Source organism: Scomber scombrus, chromosome 20, assembly GCF_963691925.1.
Source record: "Scomber scombrus chromosome 20, fScoSco1.1, whole genome shotgun sequence".
Lineage (NCBI taxonomy): Eukaryota > Metazoa > Chordata > Actinopteri > Scombriformes > Scombridae > Scomber > Scomber scombrus.
In genome coordinates, this window is record NC_084989.1 from 11544186 (window position 1) to 11568628 (window position 24443).

General features: G+C 40.6%; 2 protein-coding genes across 2 annotated transcripts; both read right to left on the minus strand.

Annotated features, from left to right (window-relative positions):
- Positions 1–32: 32 nt before the first annotated feature.
- On the minus strand, positions 33–10657 carry si:ch211-217a12.1 (alanine aminotransferase 2-like). Its single transcript, XM_062441915.1, has 12 exons — positions 10514–10657; positions 10256–10409; positions 5119–5208; positions 4864–4972; positions 4544–4677; positions 3631–3874; positions 3412–3491; positions 3020–3156; positions 2689–2863; positions 1228–1383; positions 842–954; positions 33–677 (listed from the first exon to the last, which is right to left on the minus strand). The coding sequence occupies exons 2-12, from the start codon at positions 10400–10402 to the stop codon at positions 587–589; spliced, it is 1476 nt and encodes a 491-aa protein (XP_062297899.1). The 5' UTR covers positions 10403–10409; positions 10514–10657; the 3' UTR covers positions 33–586.
- Positions 10658–14633: 3976 nt separating this feature from the next.
- Positions 14634–21933, minus strand: ppp1r16a (protein phosphatase 1, regulatory subunit 16A). The gene is made up of 10 exons (XM_062441650.1): positions 21687–21933; positions 21023–21093; positions 19742–19887; positions 19281–19384; positions 18712–18836; positions 18424–18549; positions 18266–18341; positions 17982–18111; positions 17711–17873; positions 14634–16639 (listed from the first exon to the last, which is right to left on the minus strand). Exons 1-10 carry the CDS (start codon positions 21931–21933, stop codon positions 16109–16111), a joined length of 1719 nt encoding a protein of 572 aa, XP_062297634.1. The 3' UTR covers positions 14634–16108.
- Between the last annotated feature and the right edge of the window lie 2510 nt (positions 21934–24443).

The following is a 24443-nucleotide window of genomic DNA, read 5'->3' on the forward strand; positions in this document are numbered from 1 at the left end:
ATACAGTTAATGCATCAATTTCAGAACACACGTTAGAAATTAAAGACTTTTAATCATTTAAGAACAATTTTAACATTAGTAATACAAATAGCTACATTCTGACAGGCCTTGAAATACATGGATTGCCAAGGCAATGCTCATTAACACGGTGCATCATTAGGTTAATCAAGTAAGCTGCCAACATGTTGAATTCATTGTTAACTAATTTGGCTGTTTGAATCTTGGCAGGAGAGCGATGCACCTCACAGTAGCAGCATCTGAAATATATTAAACTCTAGAAGACAACAATCAGCACTCAGACATCTTAAAACATTATAAACCTGGCCGGGTAACACTTTGGGAAAGTGCATCATGCACTGTAAATCTGTACGTACACATGAGCAGGAAACAAGACTGCACATGTTTCCATCAGCTGTCCTCACAACACAACGTACTGATGCAAAACAGTTAAAAGATCTTTTAAAAAATAAAATCAGATCTAATGTGGAAACAGCCTTGAGGAGAGAAATGGGTAATGTGCTGCCTCATCTGCCCAAAGGCACTGAATGAGTTGGCTCTTGAGATGATGTTGAAAGGTGGTGGATCATTATGAAAACTCTTCTGTGAACTTCTGGTGGAAGGCTGTGATCTTCTCCAGCACGACCTTTAGCTTCTCAGTGGGTGGCAAGATGGTCATCCTGGACAGAAGGAGATGTAACAGCAGGAAGATGAAGGTGGGTTGATGACAAGCTCACGTGTGATAAAACCAGTAGTAGTTGTTTTTTCTTAGTGTATTAATAATTTTCATCTAAATGACAGCAAAATCCAGGTTTTAGTGAGGTACACGAGTTGCTGTACTAACCTGAAATGGAAAGTTCCCTCTCTTTGCCCAAAACCACTACCTGGCACCAGGCAGATGCCCTCCTCTTCCAGTAACCTCATACAGTAATACATGTCTGGGACCTGACCTTCCTCCTGAGAACAGACACACACATATTTGTATTTACACAAACAATTCTTTCACAGAGATATACAAATGTTAAAAGAGAAAATTAGGTTTGTCTGACATAGGTTACTTTTGTGGACAAATTTCAGACTAAATACCAGTAAATTGGGGACACAAGCCATGTCCCTAATTGGTAAAATGCTTACTTTTGGATAAATGGTTAGGGTATGTATATGAAAATGAATGCACGTCTATGTAGTGTCCCCAAAAGTGACCTAAGTGTGTGTGTGTTTAGAGCAGACCTTGGCCTTGTCAATTGCCTTCTGAGGTAGAGTGATGCGGGGGAAGGTGTACATGGCTCCCTGCACAGGGTTACAGGTGATGCCAGGTACTTTGTTAAACATCTGTTCTGTTAGTCTGGCCTTCTCTGCCAAAGTTTCCAAAACTGCTGTCCGCTCCTGGAGAGAAACAATGGTTAAACTTTTTACGGTTGAAAGTCACATTAATTATAAATATGAAATGCAATCAAATCTGCTATAAACTGTATGTCCAAATGTTCAAATCAATCTTGTCTCACAGAAGCCAAAACTAACTGCATTCAGGTGCCAAAAAATGTCATCACTAGACAAAGTTGAATATCAGTGGTAAATGTTAATAGATAAATAAATGTTACAGTACATACATATATAATGTACCTTGAACCAGGTTGCCAGCTTCATGGTAAATATATCTATACAAGTTATATCTGTAACATCCTGTCATTAACAACATTTCCAGGCTGGCAATAATAATTCTATCTGCCCTCCATTATTTATATTCTCTGGTAAATTTGTGAACACCACACCTACTGACTGGTGCACATGACAGCTGCATTAGGAGCAGCATTTACAATGGGGCGGGCTTTATCATATCCTGTTCAGACACAGGATTTAGAAGATTCAGCCCTTGGTTTGTTTTCGCCCCCTTGTGGCCAATACTGGCATCACAATGTATAGCCTACAACCACTTTCATTCACCTCATCCCAGCAACACTGCTGAACTGTGCAGAGCACTTTGTATGCCGTAGTTGTAGTGTAACATCCTACACTCTATAGGTGAGAGGAAGTACTACATCTCTGCCAAGATAACTGGAACAGACTGCCTACTTCAGGTGCACTGGGCCTCCAGTTTTTTAGAATCCCTTTGGTTGACTGATACGGTTTTCTCACACATAAACGTATCTATCATATATGATATTATCTTTTCAAGTCAGTCACAAAAATGGACACGTTTACTTGGGAAATTATAAGCATTAACTGATGATTCTACATGTTGGTGCTGGAACGTGCAGTTGTGCACAGTAAAACAACTACACATAGCTGGACTTGTGGACACACTAATGACCATCAACCTAATTGATTCTGGACCACACAAAGTTTCAACTTAACTATAAGACTAATATACACAGGCTGCCACCATTAAGACAGCATTTGACCCTCTTTAAAAAGCTCAAACCTGTTTTCTAATTTTGAAGAAGACACAAAAATCATCATCTCTAAATGATGTACATTTAGAAAACTAAACATAACACAAGTCAAGAGCAGATAATTCAGTGTACTTATGTGAGGACTTTCAACTTTAGCCCACTCAATACAGGCTTTGTGTGCATGGATTATATGCTGTAGTGTTTACGAGTATTTGCATGCGTAAACTTTGTGTTTGCATACACTTTGAGCATTTGCCAACACGTGTATTAGCTAGGGTGCTTTGTGTGTTTTTCAGACCTTCATGAATGTGGTGTAGGAGGGCTCATCAGGCTGCGGGGGGTTAACCACCAGGTCGAGGAGAGCCTGTCCAGGGACAGGGGGGCACAGACGCACCGATACTAGTTTGGTGAGTTGGGCCTTCACGTCAGGGTCCATGTTAATCACCTCCATGTAGCCTCCACGGAATCCACACCTGCAAAAGCAAACAGAGGAGCAGAAAATGTCAAATACTAAGAAGACTTGTAATGCAGGATATGTACACATTAGCGATAGCAGCACAGTCAGTAGAAGTTTTACACACAGGTCTTCATGTGTGTGTGTGTGTGTGTGTGTGTGTCCAGCTACTCACTCTCCCATATAGCATTTGGAGGTGGAGTGGAAGGAAGCCATTTCCACTGTACTGGAGTACTCTGGTCCCATCTCAAACAGCACCTTCTTAAAGGAGTGAAACTTACAGCCCTCTGCGTACACATTATCCTGGTAGACCTATAAAGAGAAAACACCTTAAATACAGTACAGAAGGCCGAATAACATCATTGTTCATAAACAAATAACTACACTTTGATCATTAGCCATAAAAATACAGGGACTGTGACTGCCTGAATAACAAACTAGTTTATCATTTACCATGTGTAATAAAATTCAATCCAATACAGCAGCCTTGTAATAAACCCTATCTTGGTGAGACTTTTGAAGACAGACACAAAAATCTGAATCAAGGAAATGACATTGGTAAATTACTTCATCAGCCATAAGGAAGAGATTCTCCTCTTTAGCGAATCGGATCACATCCTCGATGCACTGTCTGCTCTGGACCTGACCTGTCACACAAGACAAACAAGGTTTGATGATTAGTGGAGATATGTACTGACAGAGGGGGAAAAAAGCTACCGAGGTCTGGAATAAAACATTTCCAGCTATTGTTTCATATCTTATGGACACTACGAACACCACACATACCAGTGGGGTTTCCAGGGTTGATGATGCAAAGGGCGCGGGGATTGCAGTGCTGCCTCGCTGCATTCAGGGATCTCCTGAGCTCTGCAACATCCATACTCCAACACTTGTCCTCGTCCAGGTAGTAATTGATCTGTACGGCCCCCAGGTCTGCCAGTGCGGCTGAGTACAGAGGGTACTGGGGGATGGAGATCATCACTCCTGTACGAGTGCGACCCTCGCCGCACACAAGCAACTTCAGCATGGTCTGGGATGAGGAGGAGATGGGAGAAATGGGTGAAAGGAAAAAGGAAAAGGGAAAAAAGAAGGAAGGAGGCAAGTTGAGGAGACACTCAATTTGGAGATGTCAGTGTCACAACAGCGGTGACAGTAATTAATAAGGAATGTAGATGTACAACTAATCAGGCCTGTTTGACACTGATGTATGACGAGGCAGTTGCATAAATCTAGACTGACATATTTGGCAAAATGTAAGAAGTGGTCACACAGAGTGCACAACTTTTCTACTTTATGATAGCAGACTAACCAAACACACCTACACACACACTGGGCTAAAATGTCAAAGTTTATCATTGCAGGCAACAGTAATGGGACACATATCTTGTAGTGCTGTAATCGACGTCATTCAGTAGCCTGGTTAGGTTACACAAAACTGGTCAAAGCTATATTGACAGTGACAAAGGTCTGTGGCAGGGATAAAGTCACAGATTTACAAAGTATGACTGCTGAGTATATAATTAACAGAAGTTAAATAAAGAACCGTTTCATGGGCCAATCATACCAAAAGCTTGTTAACTGTGCTCGATTGAGGCAACATATCAACTCAAAAAACCTACCTAGACAGTTTTGGGAAGTCTAGTCTACAGTATGTCAGCACTTTAACTAGAAAAGACAGAATAAGAGGTGTAACCCATACCACAATGGCATCACTGGCCCCGGTGGAGAGATAGATGTTGTCAGGGTTGGAGGAGATTCCACCATCTCTCTTCTCGATGTAGCGCGCCACATCCTGACGGATACATTCGATACCCTGGCTAGCACTGTAGGCCCCTTGAACACATAAAAATGAACTTTGATATCAACGCTGGCCTGTTAGAGCTGTGTTTATTCAGTGTAGACGACCCAGAGAAATTATTAATGAAAAGACAAATGGTGCTAGTGGGTAGTGCTGGTGACGTGTGTGTAGGGTGTTGAGGGTGTAAACTTGGTTGGTGGAGTGAGGGGGAGTTGTCTGACCTATGCTGTGGCCTCCACAGGCCTCCAAAATACGCTTCGCTCTTTTCTTGGCATCCTCTGGAAACTTGTTGTCCTCCAGGAGTTCGGGGTAGGAACACAGAGCCAAGACCTGAGAGAAAACTTTTTTTTTTTTTTCAATCACAAAGTAGCAAACAGTAACAGGCATGACATGTGCAGTATATGTGTTACATATGCACCTATAATTATGAGTTATTTAGCACAAGCTTGAGGCAAAGCTCTACAAAGCAGTCCAACCTGTCTGAGGAATGTGATGGGCTTCTGACCCATGGCATGGGCGTCACCTATGTTAGCCTTGATGACTTCTGTGAAAGGCTTCTTGACTCCCTGGAAAGATAAAACAAACCCACAAATGTAGGAATCCCTCAGAAGAAAGCCACATAAGTGTTTGAGCATGCATTAAGGGAGAGGTGTAGAGGTTTGTTTAAAAGAAAGCGAGAACACGGTGACTTTGTGTTCATTAAATCATTCCTTGTTACATGTGGTGACAGCTCTTCAACGAACAAGAGACAAACAGAATGTGTCTGAACATGTAAGTAATATAAGTAAGGATGGTAAAACACGAGTTTAGCAACAAGCTTATAAAACTAAAGACATTTCTCTTCGGTGCCAAAGCTTAGGTGTCTTTCGCTCTCTTGTTCTGTGGCTTCATAAACATTGTTGTTATTAAATAATTTGGGGAAGTGCGGATGTATATATGTATAGTATGAATATATATTCCCATAAATTGACTAATGCATGTTCTCAAGTTTTGTCATTTCCACAAGGCAAACAGAGAACCAGAGGACCAACTACATCACAGCTCCCACCCCTCTAATTGTCCCCGCCTGATGGTTCAGCATGCAAATCAAATCAGAGCCACTTGTATGCATCTCACAGACATACCCTTTGGTCCCCTCAACACCCACACATGCATCTTCTCTCATTAGCACCCTTCTGGTTTTACAAAGACCCTGGCACAGAGTCTGGCTGGCACAGGGCCTGTGGAGCAGGAAGTGCCGGTCCGAACAGGGACAACCCTGCTGGGGCTCACTGAGACACAAACCGTCACTGTTTGCGGTTGGGGGAAACTAGTCAACAACTGTTGATTTAATCACATGACGAGCTTGAGCCTTTTTCATTTTATTCCTCTCCCCATCTAAACCATTTGCTCCTTCTATCCACTCACTATTGATCTCCATTGAATAAGCAAATCCTTCGTATTTATCTCAAACCTAATTAGATCTCGTAGAGCTCTGGTTTAGTGCCTGCATGTCTGTTTGATCCTAACAATGTGCTGTACCTGTTCCTGTTTATCATATGACATAATGTGACAATTGATGACCCCTGTTACTTCATGTCAGGGCCTACTAACCTACATGGTTTTAAGAGATATTACAGTAATCATAAAAAGGAGTTGTTTTGTTTTTATGGCATCATCAATTTAAACAGTCGTCATTAATTATTCTCAAAGAAGATACACTATCTGATAAAACTGAGGTTGTGACATTGTTCTACTGCAAGCCAGCTGCTGTTCTAGCTGTATGTGGAGAACACTTCACTCGCAGTGTGAGGAAACTAAGATCATCCAAATATGCGTTTAATTTGCAGTTCAGGTACAGACGCTGCAAATAATGTTTGGCGGGAGCCTTGTGATTGTGTCTCTGTTCATTAAACACATACTAGATGTTTCTGATTACTAAAGAAATCTTATGAACTTTCTGTTGTGTTGTGTTGTAATGTGATGACTGAAGCTGCCTCAGGTTTTTGAGGGTGGGCCAGTGTAGGCAGTTAGCAAACAATTCATTTTTGTTGAGTTACACCTCCTGAAGGCTCAACAGTCATCTTGACATTAAAGACTTAGGTGTTCTCACTAACACAGAACTGTAGTCATTTACATTTAAATCTAATTAAAGACATTTCCCGCCATATATAAGCAGAAAATAGTTGTAACAGTTACTCAGGCCAGCCAGTAATCAGAACATATCACTCGAAATGTGCTAATCTTGTTTTTCATATCTTTCTGGAGAGGAGAGAACGCTAGACAAAGCTCAAACCAATAAAGCATGGTTGGTTTGCTTTCCAAGTTCACCCCAATGCTTGTCCGGTTAACCAGGATTGCCAGAATACAATGCAATATAGTTTATATATGCTGTTTACATGATCATTCATGATTCAGCATGTTCCATATGATAAAATACCAGTCCAAACACCTCCCAGGGCAAAGGGAGAACTTTCCTTTTGCCTAAGCCAATATTTTCATTACTGCTTACTTCCCTGACAACAAGAGCAAGGCCTGCAGGGTTCTTTGAGTTAGCGTGAAGTCCGATTCGACCTTGTTAGAAATCTAAATAACCGAAAGCATCACGTTTCAGTTTTAGTCTACTTCCCAGCTTGACCTCAAGCAACAAAGAGGCTGCTGTTCTCCGGGTTAAAGAGGAGCCAGCCGGTTCCCTGCTCAGCCTAAAGTTCTCCTGCTCAGTCAGCACCAGGCACTGATTACACAGCCCGGACTTATGAACCAGGCCAGGAAACCCTGTGGCTACTCAGGCTGAATAGAGTTGGAACTGAAAACCGTCCAGAATTAATGTTTAACTTTAGTCTTATGATTTAATCTGAAACGGTCATCCGTCTAACAGCATTCTGCCATGCTGGAGTAATCAGCGCTAATTCAGGCTGAAACTGATGCAAATTGAAAAACAACCATTGCTGCTTTGCTCATGTGATTTCACCAACTTAATATTATGTCTATCAAGATGCTACCTGAGGTAAAACTAACTCTCCCAATTAATTCTGAAGAAACAGATCCCAATCACAGGGAATGGAAGAAATATAGAAAAATAACAAAGAATGTACTGTAATATGATATTTCTGTGACTAGACTTTTTTTATTCTCCTGCTCTATTGTCACCACTACACTGTCACAGACAATGCAAACTTGTCAGCGGCTGAGGTCCAAGCCCCGAATTAGCTTACTGCAGTACAGGCACTGTCATGCCAGATGTCTGGGTAAGGATTTATAAGGGTCATCAGCACATGAGTGCACACATGCACAAACACACACACACACACTTGCATAAAATCTGCTGAGCTGTCAGTAAAAGTGTTCCAGTCACAGAACTGACAGGAAGCAATCGCCCAGACCACTAAGCAACCGCAACAACGCAAAACCCTCCTGACCTCTCAGAAAACTCCAGAATTTTATATTTCTGTCATTCAACTGTTGTAAGCAGTGGTGTAAACGTTAATGAGAAAACCAAACATGTAAAAAAAAGTTTTAGTTATCTAGTATTCTTGTGTTTTCTCAGGAAAAACACTTTTTTTCACTGTTAGTTGACACACTATTAGCATATCCTGAATACATTTTTGTGGACTAATGCTGAAAATTTCTGACCTTTGTAACATAAACCTGTTTAATTCCCAAATTAAAAAAAAGGTTACAATGTTATTGCAACAAATCATTTAAGTTATTCTAGTAAAACATGGAGCATTTGGTTTCTTTTTGGTTTTCCTTATATAAGCGGAGAAAAAACAAGTGCACTACCAAGAATCACTTTCAGCAGAAATGGAGCTGCTTGCAAGAGAAAGGCCTGTGACGCTACTGGGCCTCACAGCTGCGGATTAGTCCAATGAACTCTTTCCCCCGTGGGGAGGAGGGACGTAGTCAAACACAAGAGACGAGAGACAAAAGAGGACAGAGAATGTACTCTGTACTTCTTATGTAATAACTCCAAGATATACACATCCTTTACTCTAGATCCTGCAGACACCTCAGGCTAGAGGAGAGAGTGAAATGTACTCAGAGCCATCTATGACTGCCCCCCCTCATTACCGTGTCACGTGAAGAGGACATAACTGCAAAGAGGGTTGCATTACAGCTTTTAAAAGATGGCTGAAGCCTGTTCAACCTGCTTGCCCTTCCTTAGGAAAGCAAAGTGGATCAATATTACCACAAGAGAATGTAACACGAGTTGTTTTGCATGGAAGTGTATTAGCAGATCATAACAGTCATGCAGGGACTTTTAAAAAGCTGACCTACTGTCTATGTCTTGCCTCCATCTCTCTGCCAGTCAGCAAAAAACTGTCCAAGGCAAGCATCATACTTCTCTATTGTATCTCAAGGAAACAGAGCGGGGAAATAACTTTTTTGGTTCATTGTTCACAGCAGTTGCGTGTCAGAAGCACTTTCAATACTTACTAAGCTAAAGGGCTTTCTTTCTTAAAAAGGAATTTCCAAAATGTGTTAGAAAGAAATCACAACATTACCACTTTACAGGAAGCAGTATCTGTCTGCAATCTGACTTTAAATTCCAGCTGTTAAGGGAATTTCAACAGCTGTGTGGCTCATTCAGTCATCACAACTTTAGTTTTGTATTTACTATACATCCTCTTTTATCCTTAAAGATACCCTGCAGACATGTTTTAAGATGTATATAAAAATTATAATAGGTGTCCGATACAGTTTTTCCACAAAAAAAGTGTAATTATCTTGTAAAAATCCTAAAAAATTACATCTGCTCTTTCTCTCATTACAAAACATGCAGAATAAATAACACTCACAGGCCTCTTTATTAGGTACACCTGTGCAATATACTGCATTGTCAGGAATACTAAGTGGCGGTGGCGTACAGGGGAGCATTATATATTGACTGGTGTTCCTAATATTTTGCCCCCCATTACTGGAGTGGACAAAATATTAGGAACACCATTCAATATAATGCACCCTACTACACCATCATCACATACTAGGACCTCAGTAATAAACAAAAAGTAGAATTATCACTTTTTAGATAATCTCAACAAAAATTTTAAATGTTTAAACTTCAAAAAAGTTGCATTTATGGCAGAGCTGTTGTACTGGATTACATTAGATTGCACAACTTGTACCTAATGAAGTGGCTGGTGATAATATTTTCCTGCTGGACAGAAGGTGTTCACTACTTCACTGTGAAGCCCATTATCAGTGTTTGTGCACTGGAGGCCAGTGTCTACTTCACACTTATGTAATCTGAATACCGGACTAGAACTAACTTGCAAACTGTTTGCGATGTCACAAATCAGCCTCTGCACATGCATCATTGTGCACGGTGACGGAACAAGAATGAAAACATATTTTAGAGTGGAGAGCGACTTTAAGAATAAAAACAATCGGAATCCTTCAAATATGTCTGTATGAATGGTGATAACATGTAACAGCCTTTCATAACTTTACCGAACTCCATTAAGAGTGCAACAACACATATCTAACATTAGCTTTTTTTCATATTTGTTTTTCTGTTTTTCCACGTGCATTAGTTTTACTCCGGTCCGCGTGCACTGTGCCGTGCGCGTGTTACTGTTACAACCCCCCCCCAAAAAAAACAAAAAAACAAAAAAACAAACACTTGTCTTTTACCTCTTTCAGCTCCTTCTCTATCTGCACCGCCCGCTGGACTATGGGACCACGAACCGCGTACTCGACCCGCTTCACATTGGGGTTCATGCTGTCCACAGTCAGCACCTTCCCCCTGTACGGGACCCCGTTCACCGCCTGCTGGGACATCGTCTCACTGCGGACAGAAACATGGAGGAGAGTGAGGAATATAAAGAGCGGGCGCCAAACTGTAGCTGAAAAACGTACATGAGCTGGTAAAGTGTGTCGTCTGTTAGCTACCAGTTATCTTCTTCAGTAGAAAGTCACTTCGGGTGTGTTTTCGTCTCCTCCAGCTTCTCTGAGTTCTAAAACTGACAGTTGAGTCTCACGGTGTTCATATCGGTTCATATTCCCACCCGAGCGACACGCCTTCACCCGTCCCTGCACGCGGTTGGCTGGATTTCTTCACCGGCTCTCAGCCTGCCAGATGACCCCTTCAAGTGCTGTCGGAGAAAAGACCGACATTTCAAGTGCTCTTCACGCGCAAGGACGTGGAAAAAAAAACAAAAACTTAACACTTTAAACTCTTGAAACACTTTATAGTTTCAGATGCAACCTTCAATCATTAGTGCAAGTCAAAGTACCAATGCAACAACAACAACACAATACTGCCACATTAAAAACACATTAGCCTAAACCTAGAGTTTGAAAGCTTGTGAATGTAAAATATTCACTCACCGTTTAGGTATCCACCAACTCCTGAGGGAAATATTTGGTTCCTTAAATCACTACTTCACTGTGAAGCCCATTATCAGTGTTTGTGCACTGGAGGCTTCCAGTGTCTAGTTCACACTTATGTAATCTGAATAACGGACTAGAACTGACTTGCAAACTATTTGTGATGTCACAAATCACGCTCCCCACCCCTTCAAATTGCATTTTCAATGAGCTCAGTATAAACTTTCCACTTTCAGCAGATGAATGTGAAAACAGCCTCTGCACATGCATCATTGTGCACGGTGACGCTCAAACATCCACTTGGAGGAACAAGTAAGAAAAAATATTTTAGAGTGGAGGGCGACTTTAAAAATAAAAGCAATCGGAATCCTTAACATATGTCTGTATGAACGGTGATACCATAACTAGCCGTTCATAACTTCACCTAAGTTAAGAGTGCAACAACACATATGTAATATATGTAAAATATTCACTCACCTTTTAGATATCCACCAATTCCTGAGGGAAATATGTGGTTCCTTAAATGCTCCATTATGTTAACCAGTTTACATATAGTCTTTTGTGCAGTCAGGTTTATTGCAGCTTTGTCACTGAAAACACTGGTGGGAATGAATCAAGCTGTGCTGAAAACATTTGGCCATCAAAACCAATACAATTAACTGAGTCTGATGATAATTCTTGGATTTGTCACTGCGATTGACCCGTTGCACATTGTACATACTGGTTTAAACCTGCAGTACAGAACATGTGAACAAATATTTGTTACATTCAAGCCCTTGCCAAATGAGTTCACACAATGCTGATTATGCCCATTACTGTGATGGGAAAATGTGAAAGAATTGGCATAATCAGTGAATCTCTGTATTTCACAGTATACAGAGTTTTTAATGCGGTGTTGGGTTTGATATTCCCACGCTGGTCACATAAATGCATATAGCGCATGCTCTATGACATGCTATGGGCAGAGCAGGCACATGAACATAGCCTGCTAACTTAGCCCTCTGCTAACTTGAATAAGGATTATATGATTTAATCGTGCAGCTCTTCTAGACTTTCCAAGACTAGACTAGACATTCCAAATGTTATTGGACTGAAGGGATCAAATTCTGATATCGAGTCATTTTGTGGGGTTGACAGAGTAGGCTACTGCAGAGTCTATGACAGAAGGACGTGTTAAATGTTTTTGTAATTACTCTCACTACCAGAAGGGGAGACAAAACTGTCATACTGTAGCTTTAATCCATTATAAGGTGTTTTTTTCTTCTTCCTACAGTTGGATGTTTGAGCTTCGCTGTGCAAAATGATGTATGTGTTTCATACATACATCAAGCTGTTTTCACATTAATTTGTCAAAAGTGGAAATTTTCCTGTGGTGGTCCTGTGAGCATGATTTGTGACATCACAAATAGCGTGGTAGCCATTACCAGTCTGTATGCAACTTACACAAGTTAAATGTAAAAACCAGAGCACAAACACTGAAAATAGACTATACAGTGAAGTAGTAGACGTCTTGTGTCCAGCAGTTACATTTCTGAAAAGAAAATATATTTGCATATTCATAGATTCTGGAGTTTTTAATGAGACTAATTTCATAAAATAATCATATATTTTGGATAAAAAAGTTTAATATCTAAAGTAACAATTAGTTATAGTGGTCATATAATAAATAATAATGGAATAAAAAGTACAATATTTCTTATTATTTGAAGTGGACTAAAAGAATGAAGTAGAAATAAACACTTTTAGGTATTTAGGTACTGTAAGGACTGCTGTTTTGACCCATGATACTTACATGTTGTTTTGGGTTTTCAAGTTGTCTTTAGTAATGAACCTCTCATAAACACGAACGTTGAGGACTTTTACACTGAGGGCACTGTCACTGTCAGATAAGAGTATCTATCTTACAACAGACCTCTGCATTGCTTTGGTGCATGAGTCTTGGGGTTGCATGTGGTGACAGGGATCCTTGAACGTATCATGTACCCTGCATTAGGAAGAAGAAGAATTTCCAGAAAGACCCTTAAATTGCATATGTTAGTGTCCATTTTTCTTCATTTTGCCACAATATTAATAAGATTCAGTTGACAAAAATAGACTGTTGGTCACACCGCGGTATAGCAAGTGTTGTGACTGTTTTGAAATGCTGTTTCCTGTAGGCTGACCTTTGTGTTTAAGATTATGAATCAAACAGTTTGGGCGTGAAGCCAGAGATCGACAGTGAATCACAGGCCAGGCACGAGAACACTTTCCCCCCCCTGTGCCATAAAACACATTAACTCCTTAACCTAACCACCCCCTCAGCCTACCAACATGCTGCTATTTCCCCTTGCACCTGCCACTTTAACCACAACCCCCAGCATAACAGTGTCTGTTATGTTATTTATTAGACTTTTTACTGAATACAAATGGCATTTTCTGAAAGCTGAACCAAGGCAAATTCCTTGTATTTCTATACTTAGCAAATAAATGATCCTTGAAATCTTGAATCTCAGCATTTCCCATCCTGTTACATGGTTCACAGCACCTCTTAGGTCTTATTAAACTAAGAAAAACATTACATGACAAGGTGCTACAGTAAGCTGTAGTCACACCATTTTCTGACCTAAAAGCAATGTTTAACCTTTATCTGGGAACAGCAAAGAGAACAACATGATCACATTGCTTCTGAGGATACAGCTATTGAGTAAAGAATGTAGAGATAAGATAATAAGAGAGCATGATTTCATTGATATGCAGAAATGCAAATCTTGTGTATGAGAAGTAGAGTGTGAGACAGTGAAACCTCCCAGATGTATTGGAGAGGACATGAGCAAGACATTCGATATCCCAAACTAAAACGGTTCACATACACACATGTGACGCCTGGGTGACGTTTGTGTGTCACGCTGTGCATATTTTGGCAGCATCGCAAGACAGTCTGTTCCACTTAGCCTATGTATATCTAATTTTAAACGACGGATCAACATAAAATGGTTGATAATACTTCTAAAATGGCTCAAATGAGAGGATTTGAAAATATACAGGTCCGACTTGAGGCTCAGTAGCCTTGGCTCACAGTCAAAACATGTCTGGACTTCCATTTTTAAACACACCCAATGCACAACTGTTGCCAAGGCCACATACATATCCCATAAAGGGTTAAGATCTATGTGTTGATGCATGTTTGGGATGCAAGTAGACAGAGGTAGGGCTGGAATTATTGTGAGTGAAAAACATGCTACAAGAAGTTGTTAAATGTAAAGTTATGCTTCAACTTGCATTGTCACAATCAGCAGGCGACAACAAAATACTTCGCTAGTTCATCTTAAGTGTAGTGGAGTTTATATTATGTGTATTATGTGCTGCAGTGGCAGCTGGATCAGGAGACTGTGATATACAAGATGTGTTCAAAGTGAGTGAGCGCATGATGTAAGATGGAGAAAATGCAACTGCTACATTTTACCACTAGGGGAAGGCATCTTCAACTTTAGGTAAACAAGTAAACAAGCCAGGAACAGGAGGTTAACATCATGATCACGCCCCTTCTTTAACCATGACGCCATCACTTGACTCTGAACTGGCTTCCAACATGTCTTATTTGTTTGAACTCAAATGTAAAACATACAAAAAAAGCCTCAAAAAATGAAGTTGCAATATGATGATTCATTTCAAACATGTTTATCTTATTCCTTCCTTCCTTCCTTCAAAAAAAAAAGATCAAAAACATAACCAGTCACAATGTCCACATCCATTAAATAAGATCACTGGCTTTAAAAAAAATACAAAAATCATTTCTGAAAACAAAGTTCTTTATGTTTTGTTTGGTCTAAACAGGGCTCAGAAAAAAATCACTTACAAAGCTGAAAATGCAGTAAAGAAATCAAGTGCATTGACAGCTGGAGTCCACGTCTGATCATTTTATCCCACTGCTCACCAAATTTACACATGGGACTTTGTGCAAGCATTGCAAACCTAAATTATATCTGCCACTTAAAAAAGGCACCAACCTTTGATAAATCATATGACAAGTTTACTAGTTTGACAATAAAACTATATATCATCTCTTTGATAGTTCTCGTCAAAAAATGTCTTGCCCTCAAACCTATTGTAGTTCTTTACAGAATTATATTTATCTTTCAAAAAAATGGTACAAGATCTGTACACCATGAGCCACATTCAGCATCAGATAGAATAAATAATGTGATTTCATTCAGAGGGTAGAAAAATACAAATACTGACATCAAAATAGAAATCTAGAAGTGATAATGATGGGCTGAGTAAATTATCTGTGGATTTAATTATAAATTAACTCACATTGTTTTCAAGAAAAACACAATTTACAAATTGCACCTTTTCAGATATTGACATGTAGGCATTTTGTGCATTGTAAAAGTGACGAAAGCAAACAATTCAGTACATTTTCAGTCAAAAAAAAAAAGCAAGGAAACTTTCCTTGTTTACTTTGTCTAAATGTCAATTCATTATTAATTCAGAGTAGCTGTACTGCATACTGAAACTATCATAACTGAGCAATCTGCCAACCATAAAAATATTTTACTTGTAATAAATGTGAGTATATGTATGAATAGATTCACCTTCAAACCAGTCATTCTCTACACAAAAAAAAGGACTTAAACCTCATTCACTCATTCTTAATTTAAAATAAATCTTGAGATGCAAGTTAATTTCATTCAGCTTTAAATATATAATTCAACTTCCATATGATTCTAAGGCATTTCAATGAAACATCAGTCTATTTGAGTAGTGAAGTAATGGATGTAAACTAATGACTGTAGAGACTGAGTACAGCAGACACTGGGACCTGTAGTTCTCCTCTCAGTCACTAGATGGACATTTGACCATCATTAGATCATGCAGCCTCTAAATAAGAGGCAGCAAGTGGGAATGCTGGGACCGTTGTGTAAAAAATGTATCAGATTGTTTAAAAAAGATAAACAAGGGGAACAAAAAGATCTCCGAAATGCAGTGCAGATCAAACCCTCATCGGGATTAGGCCTTAAATTGGGAACAAAAAGTATCTGTTTTGAAATGTTTTTGCCACTTTGGAGTGTAACATGCCCCACTTCTGTACTCTATAGGCAGTGTGTGTGTGGGGTTGTGTGTGTGTGTGTGTGTGTGTGTGTGTGTGTGTGTGCATGTGTGTGTGTGTGCGGCTTTCTACATGAGTCCACAGCAAGGGTCCTTGTTGTTTGACTGTTCCTCTTCAGGGGCTATAAGTTTCAGTAGTGGAGGATCTCCGCTGGCTGGGGTGAAGTACACCTGGCTGGGGGAGGCTACCTGCTCTGTGCTAACTGTCCCTTGGAGCTCCCTCTGGACCTGAGGAGTCGCCACCTCGGCTTCTAAAACAGGCTCCTCCTCTACGGGAGAGGGCAAAGGTGGTTGAGGTGCTGGGTACTTGTTGAGCTTGGCAGCTGCCCGCTGGCGTTTCAGGTCAGCCAGCGTTTGGTGGGATTTCTCTCGAGTCATACTGTTTGACCCATCGCCCTCTGCAGACCCAGATGCTAACCCCGCTCCAGATGCAGGACTGAGCTGGTAGGATGCGCTGCGAGGACCCCCACTGCTCCACAGCTCTCCAGGCACAGAGGAGACCAGAGAAACAGAGGTCCCTCCATTCCCGAGGCTGGACATGATTTTCCTGTCTGGAGTCTCTATTTCCTCTACACGAGACGTGGCTGCACTCCCAGCAGCCTGAAACACAAGAACATTCAATAAAACATGTTTTTTTAACGGAGTGTCTATTTGCACCCCTGGTACAAATAGCCTCGGCCACACAGCTGAGCTAGTTGCACCCTATACGTATAACAATGTGAAAACAGGGAGAATATTCATCTTCCACGCCAACAGAAAAGGGCAAATTTAGAAAGGTTTCATCTCTAATGTTTGTTTTATTATTATTTTCATTTCTGGCGGGAAAGTTGTATTATATTTTCATAATCTTTCCTCCGTGAATGCAGTTAGAAATTATTTGTCGGCAATATCTATCTTCCGTATTAGCAAACATATTGGGCTGTCACAGCACTACAAAGGACCGAAGCGGTGGTGTAATGGGTAGCGTGTCCGTCATTAGTGCAGGAGACAAAGTTTCGAGTCTTTGCAGCAGCAGTTATTGATAATGTTTTTAGCGGAAAAACTCTGCTGCATTTTCATAACTTTGTTAAGTAAATGCATACAACCCGAAAATACCTGAATTTACAACCTTCAGTTTGTTATATGATGGAAATCAAATCTTGACAGACAAGTCTATGGTTGCCATGGATACCAAATACATGCAAAGACACGCATTTCAAGCTGCTCACGTTCACACGCCACAACTGACATTTTTTCAAATAGTATACATTGATATTTGCACCAAGACGGGTGCAAATAGAACACTTTGCTATATATACCAGGGTACAAATAGTATCCACTTTTAATTGCACCAGGGGTGCAAATAGCCTTTGCCTTTTTTTTTTTTTTAAATCAGCTTCAACTCAAGACATTATCTTAATTTAAACAAGAGCAATATCTGAATTCACACTTCACTCTTTTTCTTGCTGCTGTTTTCAGGTTGATATCTCCCTCATAGGTGTCAGCTTTCTCTTGGTTAAATATTTTCAAAAGCATTTATTTGTAAAAACGCATCAAATTGTTTGTTTGTTTGTTTGTTTGATGGCTTTAATCTTGACTAATCTTCTATGTCTTGCCACTTGATCCGCAAGTCCACTGGCCCCAAAAAAAAAAAAAAATCTTAAAAAAAAGTTTTAATCGGTGCTTACTCACCATGGTGGCATGCTGGTTTAGCTCATTGTTCGTTTGTCTGTCCTCATCATCGTCCTGTGGTTCTGGCTGTCGGCCGCGCTCCTGCCACACCATGGCCTCTTTGTGGTGCTCCCGCCGGTACAGACTGGAGCGTTCGTTCACACTGACGCGACGCACCACTTTACTGGACAAATGAGGAAGCGGGGAACAGTAAAGCACTAAACTGATCCAATGTTATGTGCACTTTTTACTCCCTTAAGCTCTCAGTATCAGACCTGATATCCCCTCTTACCCTCTGCTTCCAGTACTGGACGCTCGTCTTTGCAGTGTGCCCTTCTGCCGGTCCTGGCTCTTCATGATGGCATCGTGTTTGTGCTTCAGGTCCATCAGTTTGGCTCTGACCTCCTCATCCATACACACATCTGAAAAGGCCACAGTGCAAAAGTTAAGACATTTTGAGGTATAAAAGGAAAGAGGCTAACAAGAAGTGGTTCTGGATCAGAGGCTGCTGCTATGTAAAATGTATTCTGCTTTGTTGAAATAGAGTAAAACACCAAAAATGCTTTGAGTTCCTACCCAGCGGTGTCTCCTCCAGGACAGACTTTGTGTTTAGACTGGCTCCGTGTGCCACCAGCAGTTCCACCATTGGGATCTATGAAACAAATATAAACGATGTTAACTGCCGACTTAAGAAGGATGATGTTTTTATTTTTTGATGTGACTGCAGCACTTACTTGTCCCCAGCAGGAGGCAGCGTGTAGTGGCGTCCAGCCATCACAATCCTTCACCTCCACCTTTGCCCTGTGCTCTAGCAGCAGCTCTGCCACAGACACATAGCCGTTAGCAGATGCTATATGGAGCTGGAAGAAAAATTCAACAAAAAAAAGTTTTGGCAGGTTTAAAAGGACTAAAGTTGATATTTAGAAAGACAAGTGGGTGTAATGCAATTTCCAAAAAAAAAGAACTTTATTTGTTTTGTTTTCCTTCTCCTAAGTTTTTATCTACATGCTTCTCTTTCTCACCAGTGTTGCTCCATTATTATCCTGAGTGTTTAAGTCCACTCCACTCTGAACCAGAGCCTGGATGTCAGCCAGCATGCCTATCTCTTTAGCCCCTCGGCATTCATCTATACGGTCCTGAGTTATCCCTACACAAACACACACACACACACACACACACACACACACACACACACACACACACACACACACACACACACACACACACACACACACACACACACACACACACACACACACACACACACACACACACACACACACACACACACACACACAGGACCAAGGGTAGAAAAACATACAGTTAATAATAGTTTGAGTGTATAACTGCCATTTTGTTAAAATTTTAGTTTGTGACTGGTCATCTTTGCCACCTGATTTAAAGTGTGAAAGAAGGATGTTGGAGATTTTATTTTTCCTAAAATAAAATGTTCCTTCATGCACAATTGTTCTGTCTGTACTCTATTAAACACTGCTTCACGTTATGAAAGAAAGATTGCATAACTTTCCAAAAATGCTATAAAAAATGCTATAAAATGAGTGATTGTTTCCATTTGACTCAACTCACTGACCCTGCTCAGCCATAACCATCTCCAGCAGCTCAAGGGTGGCCTCGTCCTCACAGAGGTCATAGGGCATGTTACCATCCGCATTGACAGCTATCAGGTTAGCCCCACTAGAATTGTCCATACAAACACACAAACACAAGCAGAAGCACGCACACACCCATATACAATTGGATTAGAGTACAAAACAGTGACACTCCCTAACAAGAACATGTACAATTGCAAAGTAAAGAGTAGAGAGTCAAGCTTCAGCCACATTTGCATTGTCTATGTAAACTAGACACTCTCGCCGAAACCGCTCTCAGACCTAGAGAATAATATGCATTTTCCTTGAATGAAAGGATGAAGCAACATTTATCTGAATATCAGCTTATGAATTTCTACACTATGATGTTATTAGAGCTATGACAGCACGAAACAAACTTGCATGTGACAGTAAAGTTATGAAATTCATGGTTTAAACTCACGCCTGAATCAGGAGCTGCACCAGTCCGGTGTGTCCACAGGTGGCAGCAGCGTGCAGTGGTGTCCACAGTTCACTGTCACTGGCGTTCACACAGGCGCCAGCGTCCAGCAGGCACTGAACTATCTCCACAAAGTCATCAATGCAGCACTGGCAAGACAGAAACAGATGTAGATATGCATGAAAATGTAGATTTATAAACATGTGAAGAAAAGTATACACACAACACATTAGAGGAATAGACAAACACAGAAAGTACACTGCAGGTAAACAAGCATTTAGAGAAATGGATAAAACCATGCATGATTATTTATGGCCACTACAGTGGGTTAGTGGCCAAAAATAATCATGTAATAGAAAAAAAAACTGCATGCGTAGCCCAGCCCTTTGCTGTGTAAACACCAAGTTTTCCAAGGGGAAGAGCAGAGTCAACTTCTATAAAGTGTTCTCTGTGTTCACAAGTACTACTTTGATGAGTTTATAGCCGTGTGTTTGTGTTGCTAACTTATAAACCCAAATACAAAACACAGAGAGCATGAATGGTGGAAAAAAGAGCCCATGTGGAATATTGAGGATGCAAGGTCGTTTTAGGTTTGCGGGTCTCAAGGTCTCGTCACATAAAACACGGGAATCTTACGATGTATTCACTCTAAAACAGTTCAGTGAAGGAATGCAGGCTTGTGCAAGCTGCCCTTACTTCTTCCAAATTCTGACCCTCTAAATAAAACTGTGGGAATGAATCAGTGTGTTCATGTAAATAGACTAAAGATAAGTTAAGAGTTAGACAAAATAAAGGCAAACAGCGTGTAGCGAGCTCAAAGCTGTGACCGCATACAATATAAACACACACACACACACACACACTACACAAAAGGTGACTTGTTAAGGGTAGTCCCAAACTGTTAGTGTATAACTGTGTAGATCCCATCTATTGCAAGGCTGCTTATATAAGCCTGTGCAGGAATGGGAACCTGTGTACGTGTACATGGAAGACACTTAAATGGCATACATGCTGACTGGAGTGTATCTGTAGTATGTGGATTACCTGTGGAATTTGTTTTGATGATGTGAGTTATTTTGTTTCACACCCATATTTTGCATATTACCAGAGGTGGAAATTTGAGTGTGCATTTTCAAACTGATCCTGTTTTTTTGGCATGCAGTGAGTGAAATTCTGGGAATTTATGAAAATGATTAATAATTGGCTTGGTTGTACGTTGCAGGTTTTAACATGGGAGGCCGACAAGGGATCATGTCCTCTTCACCACTCTTTGTATGTGCGTACCTGATGGAGGGCTGTCAGTCCATCCTCGTTGACCAGATCTGGGCTGATACCATTGTTTAACAGCTCCCTCACTAGAAGAAACATAAACATACACAGACACACACAGGATTATGACTGTCTTTTCCACATAAACATTACAACACGTGGCAGAAATCGGTTTCCTTAAATAGATACAAGAAAATGATCCCATTCAGTGGGTCTGTGTGTAACTTTACAATGGACTTAAAATATCTGCCCCTATAATTAGCCTTCACCCTGTGAAAACAAAAGTCTTGTCCTTTTACAATTACAGTGTGACGTATCAACAATAAATTATGCATGAATAGCTTCCTTTGAATTGTGTCTTTCACAGAGCACCATGCCACTGACTGAGAAGTGCTTCTGTCTCGGGAAACTTTACGTCTAATACAAAACAAAAAGGGGAAATGCAGAGGTCACAATATCCCCTGATGTTAAAGAGTACGGCTGCTTTCACATGTTAGGGGATTTTGATTGGTTTAGGTAGGAAGGCCCTGGATTAGTCTAGGGTTGAACTTTGGATGCTCTTAATTGTATTATTTAACTTATTTAACTTAATTTAAAACACATCAAATCTGAGGCTCTATAACTCATCTTTTGTGAATGTGTGCATGTATGTGTCCACTATAAGCATGTCTCTACCAACCCTCATCCACATCGTTGCGTGCAGCTGCATCTAGCAGGGTGACAGCATTGGGGAACTTCACTCTTATGGTCCGCCCCTTCTTCTTATCTGCTTTGGCCTTTGATCCTCGTGCGGTGTCCTTCTCCATCTGTGCCCAAGCCTTCAGCTGCTGCGCCCTTCGCTTCTGGGCGTGCTTCAGGCGCTCAGTGGCACTCAGACGCCCAATGGTGGACATCTCAGCCAGCAGCTCGCCGTGATCTGCTGCCATGCCACGAAAACACTGTTTCCCTTAATCCAGGAGGATTTTAAATCCAAGCTTCAGGCTTCTTAAGTTCTCATATGCCTCCCCTGTGCCCCTTAAATATGCTCTTCTGTTGGGCCAAACAGGCCAATGTTAGGGCCTGTGGGACTTAGCAGTTTGTGCAAAAAGATGAAAACAAAAAAATCTCAAAGTACAACAAATTAAAGCCACTTATGTTGTGGGATCAGGTGATGGATATCTCCATGATTTCAGAAATAAGCAAGGCTTGGAATTGCAATGTCTCTTTCCCATCTTTTAGACTCTTATGGTGCCAAGGTGGGAGAGAGATGTCCAAACCATCCAAGCTGTGAATTGCAACCAACTGTCAGTCCTCCCATCCATGTCAATAGTGGGTAACTTGGCCAATGATCCACTGCAGGACAGAGAGATAGAAAACAGAGAGAAAGAGCTAGAAATGCAGAGTCAAACTACTCTCAAGGTTAGATGCTCCATTGTAGCTTCTAGTCCATATTGGTGGTGACTGTGTCCAACAGTTGGGTCCAAAATTGGGGCCAATTTATGATCATCCATAGTGACAATATGCTGGCAGTAAATGATAAATCCACACAAGGCCTACTGACAGCCTTCAAATATCATTTGTTGGTGAGTGGAGACTATTCCAATGTCATCTTGTCATTGGTGCACTTTTTGGCAGGTCTTCATGAGGAGAACGTTAGGCACGAAGGTTTCAGTGTTTCTTTCCTCAATGACATTATCCTCTGACTGCAACTGTGGACTGGAAAAGAGAAGAAACAAAGCAGGGAGAGAAAATGTGAGTGCTGTATTACAGTACAATGTATGCACACTGCTCTCCTCCTCCTGTTATCTTTAAACCCTGAGCTCCTTCCCCCTACTCCCTCCTCTCCCACTCCTCTATCGAAGGAAACCTGAGACGGTGGGACGCTTTTCATTAATGATTGACACACCCTGTGGCCCGACGCACACTTTGCAGCCGTCGGCATACGCACAGACTCATAGAGGGATGTTGTAGAAAAGCAGTTATATAGTCAATATGTGACATGTTTCACGTTCTAATCCGGGCAGCCTCGGTCAGAAGGATCGCTCTCATTACCTGTCGTTAATTTCCCAGACGAGTTACGTGGCTCTCACACATGCTTGGCTCTTTCTAGGCTATTCATTTATTATTTAGGCTTGGGCCTGTGAGAGCTGAGAGGAAGGTCAACTAAAGGCACTCAGTGAGATAGGGAGAGCGACTGACAAGACGGTCCCGGGCCACAGAGCCACTGCATGAAAAGGTGGGTGGTGGGCAGGGAGACCACAGCTCTCCATAAATCAGCTCGTTAGACAGGAAACAGATACACAGCTGCATGGCTCCTCTTAAGTTTTCATCTCTTTTAGGTGACATTATGAGGTTTAAAATGTTTTGGGAAATTTAATTTATTGAGTTTTTCTAAGATTCTCTCAACAAAAAATTGTTGCGTTTAATGCCGTCTTTTAAGATTTTTGTAGCATGCACATTTGACCAGGATATCAAACTTTTAATCAACTCTAGTTGGTGGATAAGATAGCCAATAAGATAGGTACCACTGTCAAATGAGGCAAATGTTTTATGTATGATTAAAGGCATCATATAAACCATGAATCGCTAGGAGTGAAAGATCCCTTCGGCTGGTTTTATCCTTTCTGTTTGATGAAAAAATAATATGAATTAATGCTTGCGGATATCACATTATCTAATAAAGACATCAAGTCTAGAGTGATAAAGGTATCCTTATGAAACCTTTTGTATTTTGTGTTTCTGCATGTCCATGTTGGGTTGAATTTGTAATCCTATTTTTCTTTTTGTGAATTGTAAGTGTGTGTGTTATGTGTAGGATGTTTTATGACAGAATAAAATCTAAACTAAACCATGTTCACAAGTTGTTCAAAATAGGTTAAAATGGTGACTTATTATAAAGTAGTACTATAAAACATTACACACTGTTGATATGTTATGCCTGTGCATAAGAATAACATGTAGTGTAGCATTACTGCTACATATCTGTAAGTATTAGAAAAGACAGTTATATATGTCCTCTGTACATCGAGACAAACAGTTGACAAATGTGTCATTTGTTCCTTTACTATTCTTTTCTTACTATTTTTAGGGCACCTCTCAACCTTTGTCATAAGCTACAATGTAAGGATTTCCTCAAATTGAGGCATAAGCTTAACACTCCCCTGTAGACTGGTAGGCCACAACAAGGATCACTCATACAAACAATACAACCATGAACATGGATTAGGCATGAATGACTAGGTTAATTTATAATCAAGGTATACACGAGGTGACTTTTTTTTCTTTTTCTTTTTTTAAACAGTCTTCCTCTTACAAGAAAAATGGTCATGGCAAAAAATCAACAGGAAATAAACTTATAACATGCCAAACCCTTATGGGACAAGTGAGGCCACATACAGTTAGTGGTCTAACCTGTTTTCGGTCATCTCTAAACTGAATTAAACATGTAAAAAGGCAA

Excerpts from the sequence above, each read along its gene's own strand:
- si:ch211-217a12.1 (XM_062441915.1), bottom strand. The coding sequence starts at position 10,402 with ATGTCCCAGCAGGCGGTGAACGGGGTCCCGTACAGGGGGAAGGTGCTG. Across the intron at positions 4,973-5,118 it reads CCATCACATTCCTCAGACAG|GTCTTGGCTCTGTGTTCCTA; the intron begins GTTGGACTGCTT and ends GTTTTCTCTCAG. Across the intron at positions 2,864-3,019 it reads TCCAAATGCTATATGGGAGA|GTGTGGATTCCGTGGAGGCT; the intron begins GTGAGTAGCTGG and ends TTGCTTTTGCAG.
- ppp1r16a (XM_062441650.1), bottom strand. The coding sequence starts at position 21,933 with ATGGCAGCAGATCACGGCGAGCTGCTGGCTGAGATGTCCACCATTGGG. Across the intron at positions 18,837-19,280 it reads GATGGTTATGGCTGAGCAGG|GGATAACTCAGGACCGTATA; the intron begins GTCAGTGAGTTG and ends GTGTTTGTGTAG. Across the intron at positions 17,874-17,981 it reads TCCAGTACTGGAAGCAGAGG|TAAAGTGGTGCGTCGCGTCA; the intron begins GTAAGAGGGGAT and ends TCATTTGTCCAG.